General features: G+C 43.6%; 1 protein-coding gene across 1 annotated transcript; it reads right to left on the bottom strand.

Annotated features, from left to right (window-relative positions):
• Window positions 1-910: 910 nt before the first annotated feature.
• On the bottom strand, window positions 911-13,853 carry PLIN2 (perilipin 2). Its single transcript, XM_080362403.1, has 9 exons — window positions 13,720-13,853; window positions 11,454-11,510; window positions 11,173-11,368; window positions 10,438-10,520; window positions 9,623-9,908; window positions 9,073-9,257; window positions 7,355-7,489; window positions 6,365-6,655; window positions 911-2,175 (listed from the first exon to the last, which is right to left on the bottom strand). The coding sequence occupies exons 2-9, from the start codon at window positions 11,481-11,483 to the stop codon at window positions 2,041-2,043; spliced, it is 1,341 nt and encodes a 446-aa protein (XP_080218529.1). The 5' UTR covers window positions 11,484-11,510; window positions 13,720-13,853; the 3' UTR covers window positions 911-2,040.
• Window positions 13,854-17,043: the final 3,190 nt, after the last annotated feature.

Genomic DNA, 17,043 nt, shown 5'->3' with positions numbered 1-17,043 from the left:
CAAGGGCCACCTAAGGGCCGCCGAGTGGCCGCCGCGCCGCCGCCATTTTCCCCCTCCCGCCAAAAGCTCTTGCGCGCGGGCCCGCCCACCGCAAGCCGTAGCGCCGCGAGACCTCCCGCCGCCTCCCATTGGCCCGGCGCGCAGACGCGCTGCCTGCCGGGAGCTGTAGTCCGCGGGGGGCGGTGCCGCCGCCGTGGCGAGGGGGCTGCGGGGGCCGCGGGGGCTGCGGCTCCAGGGCCGCGCCGAGGAGGCCCCGAGCGGAGTGTCCCGGCCGCCTCGGGCAGCGCGGCCAAACGGCAAAACAGCCAGTGGCCGTTTTGCATTTAAACAAAAGAAACAGCAAAACGGCCCGCAGAGGGCTTTATGGGAATATAGCGGAAGGTTTGGCGAGGAGGTTAGTTAAATGTAGATACACTCACGTGACTTGCAGCTGTGTGTAGAAAAAGCACATAGATCACACGAATTGCTTGACTGACCTTGTTTGCTTGGTGAGTAGAACCTCTGTGTTAGATAACACAGGCCTGTGAGAAACTCTAGACATCTTATCACTGTGTCTGAGATTCCTGCTTTGTTGTGAGAAAGAGCACAAGGCTGCACCTGCCTGAAGCCTTGAAATACAGGCGAGCTCAGCAGGCCCAGTGATCTTCCAGCAGGGCTGAACTGACCAGCGCCTGCATCCCCGCTGGTGTCACCTCTGCCTGGGAGCTTAAGTGCTACTTCGGAGATCCCCCAGTAGAGAGGTAACTAAAATAAAATTTGCTCTTTGCAATGCATTTGTGGCCACTGGCTTGTGACGTGCCTGCGTATGCGTACACAGGGCCGTTTCAATCTGAATTGTTTTGTAATCGGATTGCAAATTTCAACACGAAAGCCAAGTAAAACTCGCACTGGCACCAGGCTCTCCAGTTCAAACTTTTATTCCAAGGCATTTCAGTGACTAGACTGCCAAAGTTTTCACAACCACCAAGCATTACATACGCCTGACAGCGATGCCAGCAGCCCTGCAGCGTTTCCACGGCTGTACAAAAAGAAATGAGCGCTGTGCAACATCTCCAGGCTGGCTGCGGTCACCCCACAGCATCAAGGGCATCTCTGCATCAGTTTGGCCCCATCCTCAAAAACATAGGAAACCTTCTCCAGCCCCACTCCCGCTTGCCCCAGCTCCTACAGAAATCACTGCATGCAAGCAAATGCAGATTCGACATTCCTAAGCAAATATTTGAGATTTTATTTAAACATAAAAAGATCAACACTGTCACCAGAAGTAACCCTAGCTTCTCTGTCTTTTTTTGCCTTTTTTTTTTTTCCCCCACGTCTGTTTTTGTCTTTGCCTTGCATTTTTGCTCACTTTTTACAGCCCCTTCCCCCTTCTTTTTTAGCTCTCATCCTTACTCCTGGAAGACTTTCCTTTTTAAGCATTTACCCTCTTCTAGTCTCAGGCCTGACAACTGATAGCATCAGGATGGCCAACATTTTTGCACACAGAAGGCATGTAGAGAGACAGGGAGTCCTTTTGTGCATAAAGCACTCTTGCCAAAGGGAAGCTCTAAGATTCAAAGCTCGGTAGCTACAGACTCTACCAAAAATAACCTGAGAGAATCTGAGACAAAGTCTCTTACCCCTTCCAACAGCAAAGAGGTAGATGCAGAAGTGCTTTTCACGTAGACAGAAAGGGGAAATTTTGCAGGCAAATCCTCCTCAACTCCTTTTGTTGGCAGCCCCTTATGCAAAGCACTGGAGTGTTCTCATGGCTGCTGCCAGCAGGAGAACAAATCATTAACAAAGATTAGATCGAAGTTGAATATGCTGGTTAGGCTATACCTGGCCTGTAGAATGGGAGCTCAACACCCACGTTAATGAATTGATATAGCATGCATTCCTTAGGTGGAAAATAAAATCAGAATTTTTATGCAGCTAACTGAAACAGTATTGATTACAAAAAAATATCCCCAAAATTCCTAAGCTAGGCAAGTTCATTTTTTAAAAAGGAGAAATATCATGGCAAAAGTACATTGTATGAAGAAAGCTTTGTGCTTCTCTCTATTCAGCTCGTTGCCCTGTGGTGTAAGGGCCATTTGTGCGTGAAAAGTCTTGTTGATCATCTTCATCCAAATCCAAAATATCTGGGATATCATCTGACTCTGAAGACAGGTCTGTAATAGTGAAATCTGGAACCTGTGTAGGAATGAAATTTCAATCAGTTTAAAAGTAAAACTAAAGAAATTTTTGCAGTACTCCTCACTGAAGTCAGGAGATGAAGATGCTCAGCCTCTTGAGAAATCAGGCCCAAAATACTGCATACAGAGTAAAATATGCTCAGTCACACGTAGCATTAAGATAGTCCAAAGATGTAGATCCATTGGGTAGAAGACAAGATTTTATAGTAGAGGTGAAACAGAGCTGAACTTTGTGGAGTGTATTTAGTGAAACTGGCAACTGGAAAATTAAGAAAGGAAGTTTCTAAACTTATTTTGCCTTTCTTCTTTCCTTGGAAACAATGGTCTATACAAAGGAATCTGCCCTGAGGAGCTTTATATGGATGGCTCTGTACTGCTCTGCCTGTCTATGACATCAAGCCTTTCCTGATGAAACAAATGTCTGGAACTGCAATCCCACTTTGGCTTCTGTTCTAACTGTATGCATAGTATTCTGTACTGTTAAGCGGCATCAGGTTTCAGGAATTGCCAGAGACCTTAGTGGATATATGGATGTTACACACTTCTAAAAATGTTGGCTAAGACACTTAGGAGCTTAAGTCCCAACCCTTAAGTCCCCTTAGTAGGACTTAGATTACATAGGCACTTCTGAAAAATGGGATATAATTAAGCAATTTACTCATAACCAAAAGTTTTTTGCCCCAGGTGAAAAGTACTTATATCTGTAGTTTGATTAATGGATAGCTTTAATGTTGCTGATGTGACATACTTGGAGCCAGACACATTATCAGCACATAACGATTGCTACATGCCGACAGGACTTCGGTTCTGCATGTACAAAGAAGCAGCAACCTGAAGAGGCTTCAAGGCATTTGTGTTAATTAAGCTCAGAACTGACAGGCGAAATGGTTTTAATCCAAAACACCTTGCTTATGACTTACCATTATGGAAGACAATAAGCAAAACAAACCTATGAAGACATGTCAGTAGAGAATGCATCAAAGAATAAAGGAATTACTGTTTCAGCTATCAGGTTGTACATAGCACTGAACGTTAATCAGTCAGTTCTCAGAGAGCAGGTAGCCATAGGGCACCAGGGACTTGGAAATATTGATTAAAATATTAATTAAAACTGAGCTTCAGAAGAATTTAAGCAGCCTGTCACTTACCAGGCACTAGTATGAATATAATAAAATGCGTAGACCACTCTGAGAACCTAAGCTTGATCAAAATGAGATATGTAATCTTTGCCTCCGAAAAAACAAAAGGCACTAGGAAGCACATCTTTCTACCAGCAAGAATAATCCTGCATCCTTCTGCTTATGGTAGTTTACCTAAAACTCTACTGCACTTAGAGAAATTGACAAGTTTTCCCATTATCAGCACATGACTCTATTTCATACTGCAGTACAAATGGAGCTGTCTTAACAAGACTAAGGGCAAGTAGTCCATACGCAAACTCTTTTAAAAATGTGCCCAAATAGCTGGTTTAAACAAGTTGTTTTATTCTGTAATTAGGCTGAGCAGGGCACATGACCATGTTCAGTAACTGTGTCTGACCAGTGATAAATTTTACTATATCCTAGATTTAAGACACTTTTATTACATATACTCATATTGTTCCTGTTGCCAACAGGATAATAGCTTGAATTTAGGTTTGTGCTTGCTTCTTCTCCTTAATGCACACATTTTAAGTAGCTGACTCCTTTAACGTACTAGTAAGATGTTCATAGCCATGAAATAATTTCAAATTGGAGTGTGTTTGTCAGCATCAGAGTAAAACAGGGTTGATGTCAATATGGTTTATCTCAGTTTTGAACACGCTAAATTGTATTAGATTAGCATCTGGCACAGTCTAACTAAAACAATGCAGAGCCCTCGGTGTTACGGTCTCGCTTAGGCAAAGGACCTTCACTTTATCACATGTCACCATTGATAGGAAGTTGAAACAAAGCAGTAAGTCAATTATCACAACAAACAATAAGGCCAGATACAGCTCTTCTTCATGACATTTCTTCGTAAGATGCAGTTAGAAAATTTATACAGAATAATGCAAAAGCTGCAAAATCCTTGCATTGAATAGTGCAAAACATACTTCGGTGTTTTACTGTCTTCATATACAAATGTTAATGTCAATACTAACATTTAATTAATCTATTTTTTTCTTCCTTAGTGTGTTTTCAGAAATGAACCACTAGCCATTTGAGAGAGGGTTCTTATTTTGTGCCCTTTCAAATCAAGCACTTATTTTTAGTCATCAGACTGTATTACCCAAAAGAAAATTTCCATCTTGGTATGAAAAGAAATACATTTAACAAAACACTGTGCACATTAGAAGGCCAGACTACATGTAACTTGCTTTAGTGCTCACATTGTACTACGTAGAGGTATTGTTTCATGTAGCAACATGTCACTAGGTGACAAGCTTCCTTGAACTCCATTTTTGCTTCATGCTATTTGGTGACCTCTTTGAAAACAGTGGCCAGTATTGCTACACTAAATGATTGCAACTCCAAGTTGCATGGAGCATGCATTAAGAACACAGAAACAACTTACCTGGACAGCCCTAAACCAGTAAAGGTATTTTCTTAGTGACTGTAATTATCTTCCAGGGGAGGGAATCACAGGATTTACTGAGGAACAACTCTACCCAAATAGCCGACTGTTAGTATACATTAATTAGCCACTCAGATTCAAAAGAGGGTAAATAAAGTCAAACAGGTTAAAACTGGTATTTGCAGCTGAGGAGCATATATTGCTTATATGGAGCCAGCAGTCAAAGCAGGTAGCTGGCAGTCTCATGCACACACAAAGAACACCGAGTGCAAAGGCAGGACAGGGGTTTTTTGTCTATATCCTGCTCTCCTCAATACTAGAACATACATCAGCTCACATCATAATTAAAGGCAGGCAACAGTAAGCACCAAAAAAGCAGCAATAAAGTTAAGACTGAATGGAAGGATGGACAGTAACTCAAAAGGAGGAAGGAAATGCTCCAGCAATATCTTGCTCATCTATGCATCCACACATAATGCATGTCTATTTCATCCACATTTCAAGCTTGCTTTCTGCTGGACCCAGTCTGAAGGAGTCCCAGAACAGCAAGTTACATTTCTTTTTTTTTTTAACATCACTGAAATGGACACAGACTTTGGCTACTGAAGCATTTATTACTAACATACAAAATGAATTACAAAAAGATGGCTACAAAAAAAAACCAGCAGGCACCTGGGTACAAACAGCATGAATCTTGTCTTTATACTGCGTATTTTAAAAATTGTACTGGTAATGATTTGTTTGGTGACTTGAACAAGCTCCCCATAGAAGTGGTAACAGCCTCAAGCTTGCCAGAGTTCAAGGAGCATCTGGATGACACTCTTAGTCATAATGTTTACTTTTAGGCAGTCCTGCAAGAAGCAGGGATTTGGAATTGATGATCCTTTTGGTTTCCTTGCAACTTGAGATATTCTATGATTCTGTGGTCAGGTTACTGTGTTATACAATAGTTAAGTTTATATAGTTAATGTTAGCACTATTGCAGCATTTAAGTAACTCCAGCTGACTCATTCAGAAACCTCACCTTCAGCTTTGGAATTCTGTACTCACAGAACCTTTGTCATGAACTGTGTAGTAGCAGGATTTGAGACAGTCAGATCTATAATAATAAAACGTGATCTGCAGCAAACATAGAATTAAAGCATACCTAGCTAGACTGCAGGGCTTTTAAATGCATTTCATAGTATGGCAGGCTTTTACATAATTTTGGTACAGATTAAGCAACAAATCAAATGCTTTTAACTGTGGTAGGTTTCATTTAGACTAATGGTATTAATGCCATCAGTAAGCATGGTGAGGTTTCCTGACGGACAAACAAGGCATCTTGACAACTGTAAGCTGCCAATATTTAGGCATTCAAGGCAGTTTGATTTTTTCAAGTAGCTTATCTATGCAGGACAATACAGCCCATGCATGGGAATGTCTTTTCTGTGTATTGTTCCCCCACTCTTTATGGATTTTTCTCCAAGGCTTTTTTGACAGCTACACTTGCTAAGGCCACTTGTTTGGTCAGTCAGCAGAGTACGTGCATGCTATGCAGTTCATTCAGTAGCATGTTCAGGCTGTTTGTCTTTCTGGCTGGAGTTTTTCTCTCCTTCTCCTTTGCTCTCAGCATGCTGAATGTCAGGCAGTTGTGGGTAAAAGGGACCTACCAGCCAGTTGAGCGGTGTGTTGTTAACAAGATAATCCATCACATCATCCAGAGACTCCTTCATTTTCTTCAGCTGTCCTTTGCTAGTGGTAAGAAAGCTGTCTGATAATTCTTGGAAGGAGGATGCTGACCGAAAGCTCTGGTAGACATCACCTGCCATTGACCCAACACTGTAAGCCTGATCCTGCACGTTCTGTGGCAGCCCCTGTAGGCTTGAGACCAGTGTGAGGCAGGTGGTCTGTAGCTGCTGAGTGAGGCTCCGTGCAATAGCCAGAGTTCTTGACTCAATGTGCTGGAAACAAAACACATAACAGCACATTAGTATTTTTTTATGACAGTGGCAGCTTTATGTTGCTCAAGATATATAAAGAAGCAAAGTAAAGGGGATACAAGTAAAGTAAAGCTATAGCAGATTAAAAAAATGTCTGAAGTCTGAAGGGCCAGAGACTTGAAAGTACTTGATATTTCTTCAATGGTCAAGTACTTTGTGGAACAGAAGCATTGGTAGTTTCTTCCCAGTGACAGATAAGCTCTTGTTTGAACTCTGGATAAGAAGTCACAGCAGGAAAGTATAGTCTAGTCAAAAATCCACTAAATAAAGCCACATATAAGACTCAGAGTCTGTGCCTAAGACTGCTTTATGCTGAAAAATTGTTATTTCTGGTTTGGCCATATCAGATGAGTCTTAGTTCATCTAGATACGCATATCCCAATACTTGTTCACACGGTAAACAGGGTGAGCACTCTCTTGAAAGAAGAATGAATCAAGAATGAATCCCAGAATGTTTGGAAGTAGGTTCATTTAAGAGTTAGGTGTCCCCTACTGTTCATTATGGTTACTAGTCAGCTGCCCCAAGGTTCAGCATTCAGATTCCACATTTGCACAGCTTCTGTGCTGTTAAGATTCTGCACGCTTTGGGGACTGTTAGTTTGCCATTATCTTGACAGCATACAATCAATTTATTCCTGGGTTACATTTACATCTATTTACCTCAGCACTATGCAGTTCATCACCATCATTTTGGCCTGTATTTTTCTTCCATTCTACCCAGGACTGATAAAGCTTTTCCTGAGCATCAAGAAGTTTCTGATTGGCACTATTCATGTTCTTTCTGGCATACTCGATCTGAAATACAGCCAAAAAACGAAGTAAAGCAAAGAGTCCAAACAGTTCATTAGGGATACCCTAAGTTGCCTGCTTCGTAACCTCCTTTTTAAATATTTTAAAAGTTCAGTATAAAAGACTCTGGGGAATATAATACTATGTTACTTCTCTTCCAAGATGAGAAAACTGGGAGCAGTTTTGAGATGTTACATACTGTATCCCTCTGCCTCCACTACTTCCCCCTCCCACACTAACATCCTACACAAGTATTTGAAAGTGTATAGAAGGCAAAGACTCTTTATGCAGTTTATCCTAACAATATACCTTTATTTACAGGACAAGACTACAGAAGTACCCAAGAATGCTTGAAGACACCCACAGAAAGAACAGCAAGCCCATATAAAATCCAACATTTTATTAACAAAAAGCACTTAAAGGACTTCCCATCCAGCAAGACCTGGACAGGCTGGAGAGTTGGGCAGGGAAAAATTTAATGAAATATAACAAGGGAAAGTGTAGAGTCTTGCACCTGGGCAGGAACAACCCCAGGTGCCAGTATAAGTTGGGGAATGACCTGTTAAAGAGTAATGTAGGGGAAAGGGACCTGGGAGTCCTGGTGGACAGCAGGGTGACCATGCGCCAGCACTGTGCCCTGGTAGCCAGGAAGGCCAATGGCATCCTGGGCTGTATTAGAAGTGGGGTGGTTGGTAGGTCCAGAGAGGTTTTCCTGCCCCTCTACTCCACCCTGGTGAGACCACATCTGGAATATTGTGTCCAGTTCTGAACCCCTCAGTTCAAGAAGGACAGGGAACTGCTGGAGAGGGTCCAGCACAGGGCAATAAAGATCATTAAGGGAGTGGAGCATCTCCCGTATGAGGAAAGGCTGAGGGAGCTGGGTCTCTTTAGCTTGGAGAACAGGAGACTGAGAGGTGACCTCATTCATGTTTACAAATATATAAAGGGTGAGTGTCACGAGGATGGAGCCAGGCTCTTCTCAGTGACAACCAATGTTAGGACAAGGGGTAATGGGTTCAAACTGGAACACAAGAGGTTCCACTTAAATTTGAGAAGAAACTTCTTCTCAGTGAGGGTAACAGAGCACTGGGAACAGGCTGCCCAGGGGGGCTGTGGAGTCTCCTACTCTGGAGACATTCAAAACCCACCTGGACACATGCCTGTGTAACCTCATCTAAGTGTTCCAGCTCCGGCAGGGGGATTGGACTAGATGATCTTCTGAGGTCCCTTCCAGTCCCTAACATTCTGTGATTCTGTGACTGAGGTGTTTCAAAATTGTGAGATGTCTTCACTGAATGAAGTCTGTGTCAAACCCAGCTCTCTAAAACAGTAACAATTTTAAACATGTCACTTCTATTTCTTCGTTATTTAAAATTACAAGCAATTGCTGCTTATTTTACATCTCAGACTGATGCAGGACCTCTGCTGAATGGTGCTGAAAAGCTCAAAATTAGAAATGTTTTACATTTAGAAAATGCATTTATTCAGAGCGCTACTACAATTTTCCTGCACCTCTTTTGGCTGTTGTCTGTACCCTAGAGCCATGCCAACATTTGCTTTATATACCTCAAGCGAAAGCTTAGACTTACCAGACTGACAGTGTGGTTAAGCTGAGAGATCGTGTCCTGGCTTTTCTGCTTAGCATCTCTAACTTTGTTTAAGGCTTGCTGGTAGGCACGTGTGCGGAGCTTTGAAGACAGGGATCCTAGTCTAATGTAGTAGCTTGGCTTTTGAACTCCAGCTTCAAAACCCTCAACTTTTGTAGCTTCTTTCTCTAGATATATAGAAAGGAAGCAAGTTGACCACAGGAAGAAAACTTAAGAGGTCTGAGGCAGTTTTATTTGCTTAGTAACAGCTGAATACTGGACTTGTTTAGTAATCCTTTAGCACCAGTGTCTGTTGATAAACCATAAGTGGAAATTCTTATTTTCACTCTGAGGAAGATGCTATTACAACCAGCACAGCAAAAGGCAGTTTGGGCAGTACATGCTCTCTCCCCACATAAGTAATAAATGGATGACTGCTTGCTTCTTTCCAATACAAAGATTCCAACAACAAACAAAAACCCCAAAACCAAAACCCAAACAAACAAAACACACCACACCCCACAACACAGGAACAACCTTGAATTGGTCTTACCTAGTTCTGCTTCTGTAAGTGGGAGATACTGGTCTACAAGGGTCTCTGATTTAGTGAGAGCACTGTCCACTCCACTGCTCACCATTTGCACCACACGACTTCCCAGGACAGTGTTAATGCTGCCATTGACAACTGACTTGGTCATTTCTACACTGTCTTGCACTGCTTCCTTTGTCTTGCCCATAACTCCAGTGATTGTGTGAGCAACAGTTTCCTTGGCACCAGTCACAGTGGTTGCTACAGCTTCTCTGGCTCCAACAACTGCATCCTTGGCATTGGCAACAACCTGCCATAGGGAAACGGGCTGATTCACTAGAAATATTTTCTAGAGAAACCTACATAAATCTAGGAAATAGACATTTATGCTTGAGCTTGTACAAGCATTGATTATCTAGGAGAAATTCTGCCCTGAAGACACAGGTACAAAACAAAAGATAACTGCCACAGAGCCTTCAGCTCAAAACACGTCAGTGAATGTAATACAAGCACTATTTGCTTCACACTGAGCAGGAAAGAGACAAGGACTCAAATTTTCAAAAAGACGCCCACCAATGAACAGCAGCTATAGACAGATAGTGGGAAAATGCTTGTTTTTTGTTTGGTTTTTTTTGTTGTTTGTTTTTTTGTTTTTAAAGGCTTAATGGCCTCCCAAAGGCAAACTCTTCTACAGAAACACCCTTCATTTCCTCATTGCTTCTATGCTGTACTTCAGGTGTGGCTTACTGAAATCTGTCTCCCTGTATTTTCAATAATAACAGCAAAGAGGAAGGGAGTATAGTTCTTCTGCTTGGCACATGTACACAGAAAGAACTTACCTTGTCAGTGGGTTGATTCAGTATAGGCAGTCTCTCTTCAATTTTGTCTAGACCTATACAAGCATAGTTGTTGGCAACTACAACTATAAAAGAAATTATAATAATTGGTTTTAGTTTTTATTCCTTAGTGTAAATAACTCCAATTAAGAATTCCTCTTGAACCAGAGCTCATGCAACAATGCTCTTGAAGTAGCTTCCTCCACTTTTCAGTGAGACTTGAGGCAGTAAAACAGTAAAACTCTATTAAAATATAGGTTTACAGTGCCAGGAAAAAAAGCTCACTTGCAGACAGAGAACATTTATTTGATACCTTATAAGTACCTGTTTGAACAAGCTGAAGCACCTGGCTGCCTGCCATTTCATGAAACCAGGCTCCTGGTTACAACAGCCTTGTGACATAGTTCCCAAATTTAACCACAAGCTGTTCTCAGTGAGAGAAAGTACAAAGTAGCATTTGAAACCAGGTGAAAGGTGAGGAGGGTGTTGAGCAAGAGACTAGGTAACCATCTCACATATCAAGAGGAGTCGGTTTAGTATTACAAAAGCTGGAATTAGCTTTGGCTCTGAAATATGTTTTTTGTTGTTGTAGTTAAATCATAGCTATCTGTAATCAGTTACTCAAGCCAAGCAACAGGTTCAGTCAGCTACCTGAAACAGCAAGGCCATGCTAAACTGTAATTGCATCTGGATATATAAAGCCAACAGTTGAATTGAACAGTTCCATCTTTGCCTTACTTTGTGGTTCCAGTTTCTGGATGATAGGCATAGCACCTGTCATGGCTACCGAAGTAATCGTCTTCACTCCTTTCTCTGCTATCTCACATACTGACTTCAGACAAGGATAGTTATCCTTTGTGGTGGTGTAAGCTGTGGACACCATATCATAGGTGGAGCTCACCAAGGGAAGGTTGACAACCCTTGATACAATGTTCTGTTTAAAAGAGAAAGAGGTTAGTTGACTCCTGTTTTCCTGAAAACAACAACAACAAAAAAACATGGGGCTCACTCAGACCTACCTGCTGTGGATCAATTGCTGCCAATGCCATTTTTTCAGGTCTTGAATCTTACACAGCCTGTGAAAGAAGCATATGTGAGCTACAGCATCCTCATATCCACTTCATCTCATCACCAGACTTCGAAACCAACAAACCTTTTCTAATCAACGCCAGTTATTGAAGGGATTAAGATGTTCACATTCTACACACAGGAATTACATTTAATTGTGGCAATTCAGAAATCCAAAATTTTGTTCCCTAATTACTTCATTTGGTTTAGGCAACACAAGCAGAGCACATGGAAGAGACAGGCTTTGAGGTAAACCAGGTCATTGCAGAATTACCAAAGAGTTACAAACTGGTGGATTAATTCATTTTTCTAGAAGAAGCAGACACACTTGGGCTTGTCTGTTGAGGCAGGACAAAGAAATACAAGCCAACAAGTCATTAAAACTCTAGTTTAGGATGTCTCTAAATCAGACAAAGAATCCACCGATATCTTTAAATCAGATTAGATCCTCTGTTAACATAAGGGAGTTGAGTTTTAAATTTGAGTCACCATTGCTGTCCCAATCTTGAAAACACATAAAAGGTTGAGGTGAAGTATTCATTTCAGTAACCTCAGCTCAATTCTCACAAATCATTCCACTAAACACAAGGAGTTAATTATCTTTAGTGCCATGCTTGATGCCCACAGAGGGCTCCCCCTGCTCAGGTTGCTCAAAAATTAGCATTCCTCTAATATGCAGAACATAGGACTTCCCCACTGCAGAAAATAATCCTCCTTTACGCTTGTTTAGACCTAATTATTACCCATCCCATGTTGAAAAAGGCTGCAGGCACCAGTCAGTCAACAATCCCATGCTATTCAATTATTTTCCAATGTGCATTCCTATAGAGAAAATACCAACAGCTCTCCCCATATGATTCTTATAAAAGAAGAGGGGTATTGCAGTACCGCATAAGGAAAACACACAGAAGTGCACTGTCATCCTAAGTGTGCAGGTAGGCTGAGCTAAATATGCAAGAAGCAATTTTTGCATTGCTGGTTTCATATGACACAAGTTCCAGAAGAACCTGCATACATGAAAGCAACAGAAAGGACACGCTAAAAGTCAGTCCTTGAAACTACTGATTTTCAAGGCTTTCTGCTGGTTTGTCCAAGAGCCAAGAGCAGCTTTCCCTCTGACACTTATGAGAGTATCAAAAGGAGCATGTTAGTATTCTGCCTGGGGTCAAATAAAACTCTTCCCTGTTACATAATGAGGAACAAGGACAAAGGCATGCCATTAACATTTTACAGGCATATTTGCACATTTTTGCCATAAAGTAACATCTGCAATGAGATTAATCACTGTACATGGAACATACAAGCAAGTAACACACATGAGTTACAGCAATAACAGAGTTTTCCTTATATTTATCAAGTACTGAAATACCCCCAGAAATATGTTATTTTCTCACATAGCATTACAACTCAGATTGGAGTGAAACTGAAGTTCACTTCAAACTGCAAAGCATGCTGTAGAACAGAAGAGGCTAGCATCACAGATCTGGCTTCTGAAGGAAGAAGGGCCCTTACTTTAACGATTATTCAGTATTAATAACGTGCCCCAAAAGATCCAGCCACACACTGCATAGGTTCGAATTGTAGTCACTACACCAGGAATTAGACCGTGAAGTTATTCCTGCTCTTTAAGACATGGAAGACAGATAAAATCTTGCATAGTTTCAGAAATCCCCTGAACAGTTTCAGCTCTGGCAGAAGTCAGGGCGGGTGAGCAAGATGCCTGAATCAAAGCCCACGGTACAAAAGTGTATTTCAGAGACAGAAAACAAACACACCCGAAGGCGAAAGTGGAGAAAGGAAGTCACAAATTTAAGTTCTGCTTTTCCCCTCTGGCTATGGAAAGCAGCTGGAGAGCAGAAGAACGCACGATGAGCCCCACGGCAGAGCCGACCAGCCGGCCCTGGCTCCCCCCGACAGGCGCCCCAGGCCCGGTGTCACCGGGGCCGCCGCAGGCCAACGCCTCTGCCGTGGGCTGACGAGCATCTCGGGGCCTCCTGCTCACAAGGGTGTCTCAAGCAGCCGACAGAAATACCCCGGGATTTGGGGCAAGGGGACCGCAGAGGCGCCCACAGAGCCGGCGGGGACGGCCCCGCGGCGAGCCGCAGCCCCCGCCCGCTCCACCATATTGCGGAGTCGGCCCCGCAGGGTCAGCGCTCCCGCCGCCCCGCTCACCCCCGCGCAGAGCCGCGCCGGAGAGCCGCTGACGGCCGTACTCACCCGGGAGGGAGAAACACGTCCCACGGCCGAGCTCGGGCGCCGCCGCCGCTTACAGAGACCCGGCCTCGCCCCGCTATTTATGGGGAGCGGCCGCCGCCGGCCGCGCGCTGCCCGCTCTCGCGAGAGGAGGGCGCGTCACCGCGACGCTGCGCGCGGGCGGCTCGCGGCGTGGGGACGGGGCTGGGGACGCTCTGTCCTCCGGGCGGGGCCGAGTCTGGGCAGGACAGAGCTCCGCCTAAAAAAGACATCTTAGCGAAGGAGACTCTTGCTCGTCTGAGCTGTCAGGACGCCAGGTCTTAGTATGATAATACAGGCACAAGGACCAGACCCAGTGGCTGGTCGCCGCCTGCAGACAAGGCGTGCGGGCCCGCAAGTGTCCCGGCCAGGAGCACAGGGGTTGCTAACACACAGCTCACTCTCTCCTCTTGTGCAAATCTTTCAGCTCATCTCGTTGTAGGGGAAAAAACAAAGCAAAAGATTTGTCTGTGTTGCTCTTAAATGAATCGTCTCTCTTCTTTCACCCAGCACCTCTTGACCAGGACTTGACCCTTATAGGGCTGGAACACAGGGCGAAGCTGACCCCGAGACCCCCACGCAGCGACGTGTCCGTGCGCGAGGCTCCTGCTTGGAAAAGCAGGTGAGTCTCCAGTCGCCTCCAGCGCTAAAGGTGCAGTTCGGCATGCTCAGAGAAAACCATCACAGCAGATTCAAACATGCATTTGGTATGCTGGAACTTTCATAATTCCAAAGGTGCACTTCACTTTTAAATTATTTAAGAAAAAAGAGAAAAAAAAAAAGCACATCATAGTTAGGGATATCAAACCAGCAGGGAAAAATAGTGGGCGAAGGTCCAAATATATATTTACAGTTAAAGCTGTATTTAGTTCGTTGTTGTAGTGACAGGGTGTCAGAAGAGAAGAGGCTGACAGGGAAGATTCAGACCTCAAGAGTAATCACACACTACGAACATGTACAAACAAAATCTACTTGGGCCAGTCATTTTTGCACAAATGTTTTTCCTAAAGGAAATTTTAACTTCCTTTCCAGAAAATTTTAATTGTTTTAATGGTTGAAGTTGACAACAAACCACCTTATCTCTAAGCCACAGAGTACAAAGACTCCTTTATGCTGTTTCTGCGCCCTAAACAAAAGTCAGCTCTATGGATTCTGTTTTAGCTTCTATTGCTTAAAACAAACAGACCTCTTTTTCTGCTCAACAATGTGACTAGACAAGAGATTCCATCAATACAAAGCAGTACAGTAAGAAATACCATCATCTGCCCAGAACAGAGGAAGAAGTCTCCTTTCCTCATTGGACTGACTAACAAGCAGAGCAACGTGGTCTACTGGAAGGTATCCCTGCCCATAGCTGAGGGGTTGGAACCGATGATCTTTAAGTTCCTTTCCAACTCAAACTATTCTATGATTCTAAGAGTCTGAGGTGTACCTATAAGGAAGACTTCTTGCAAAGTCTTGGTAGCAACACATACAAGCGATCCTTTATTATTTACTTAATATGTATATTTACATATTACAGTATTATAAAATGTCTTTTGCTTACTCCTAGTAAGATTCTGACCCTTGCTCCCCTAGGACACTGTCTTCCTGGGGCGGGGAGGGAGGGCATCTTTTTCTTCCAGCCTATTTCCAGAAGACCTTCCCAGCATGGTCTTTCAGTTTACTTCCACAAAGAAATAACTTCTCTGTTCTTGTTCCAGAGCAGAAAATATAGAAGATTATCCTGGGAAGTAATAGGAATTTTCACTTATTGAACTGCTTTATTATGCCTCTGTTAAGATGCATGCTAAACACTTTACAGGCATTCCACTATTTTCCTTGCAAGCATTGTTGTTATTGGAGACCTCCATTTGTTTCTCATTCAGTCATGGGGCTTCTCAAGTGTAAAACATTCAATGCACCCATTACAACTACAAAATGAATTAACCCCTTTTTTGGGGGGTTGTCTATACTGAGAATTCTAGAGTATTTCAGGGATTTTAGTTACTAATGTGTATCAGCATTATTTGTAGTGCAGGAACAACTGCAACTCAGGCAGCCCAGAGACACACTGCCAGACAATTAGAGATAGTGTCAAGCCCTCAACAGTCCTTGGCAGGCTAAGAGGGGGTGGGAAAGCAGGTGTTAGCTCTTGGGTGAACCAAATTCCTCAAATATCTTAAGGTCCTAGTCAAGATGGAAGAAGAGAAAGACAGGACAGCATCAAGGAAAGCAGTAGTAACAGGTAACAAAAAAGCATGCCACACCATCCGTTACGAAAAGAGGAGAGCAATGATACTATACCCTATCTTTCTCTTCCATGGAGCAGAGGCAGATTAGTTTAAAGTCCTGTAGTGCGTCTAGTGAAAGAAGTTTCATTCTTTCAATCTGAGTAACACATTGACATATTCATCCATCCAAGTCCATTTAAGTAACGTTTTAGAACGGAAGTCAACCTACATATCCTTAACATCAGAAAAAAAAAAATAAAGGTATGAAATTGGGGATCAGACAATAAAGATATCAGTCCTCTGGTGCATCTCTTTTAAACTCATTATAACATCCTCCACAACAGGGGATAGCTCGGGTTTCAGCCTCACAAGCTTTGTAACAGATCTCCACCAGAGACGGCAGCAATAGGTAGAATTCAAGTCCTCCAGCTTTTCTTACCATGTTAATACAGCACAGAGGGCCTGCGCTCCAGTTGCTGCGGTGTCAGGGCCCCGTGTGGGACAATGGCTTCCTGGCAGCTGGGAGCCATGGGCCGTCCTGTGAGGGCAGCAGAGCTGGGCCCAGTCCCATGTCCCCAGCCAGGGGCAGGGCAGCTGGGTGGAAGGTGGGCAGGTGGGGACAGGCCCAGCCCCAGGGAGTGGGAGCTTGCTGGAAACCAGGACGGGCAGGTCCAGGCTGGGACATCACCTCCGGCGCCCCGCCAGGCAGGGCTGAGGGCAGCTGGAGATTGGCCCTACTGCAGCATCGCTGGGCGGGTTGGAAGACGCCCTGACAGACAGATCCAGCTGTTTGCAGATACTTTTGCTTCAGCTCATGAGACCAGAGTATTAGCTGTTCACTAACAAGGTGACAGAAAGGCTAAGGGTGGGGAGAGGGGGCAGTGATAACATCTTTATGGAACTGAGTAGACTGACACTGTTCCTTCAGGAACAGGTATAGTCTAATATTCCGAGCCAGAGTCACCCAACAGATCTGATACAAGGCAAGATCTTATACAAGGGTCTTCACCTGGCCTCACGATGGATGGATGGATATCTTGAGGAGTCAAAAATGGGGGAGTGAGAGCTCTCCCAACAAGTTAAAGCTACTTTTATT

The sequence above is a fragment of the Nesoenas mayeri genome, assembly GCF_963082525.1.
Source record: "Nesoenas mayeri genome assembly, chromosome: Z".
Taxonomy (NCBI): Eukaryota; Metazoa; Chordata; class Aves; order Columbiformes; family Columbidae; genus Nesoenas; species Nesoenas mayeri.
This window is presented reverse-complemented; position numbering and strand designations above follow the sequence as displayed.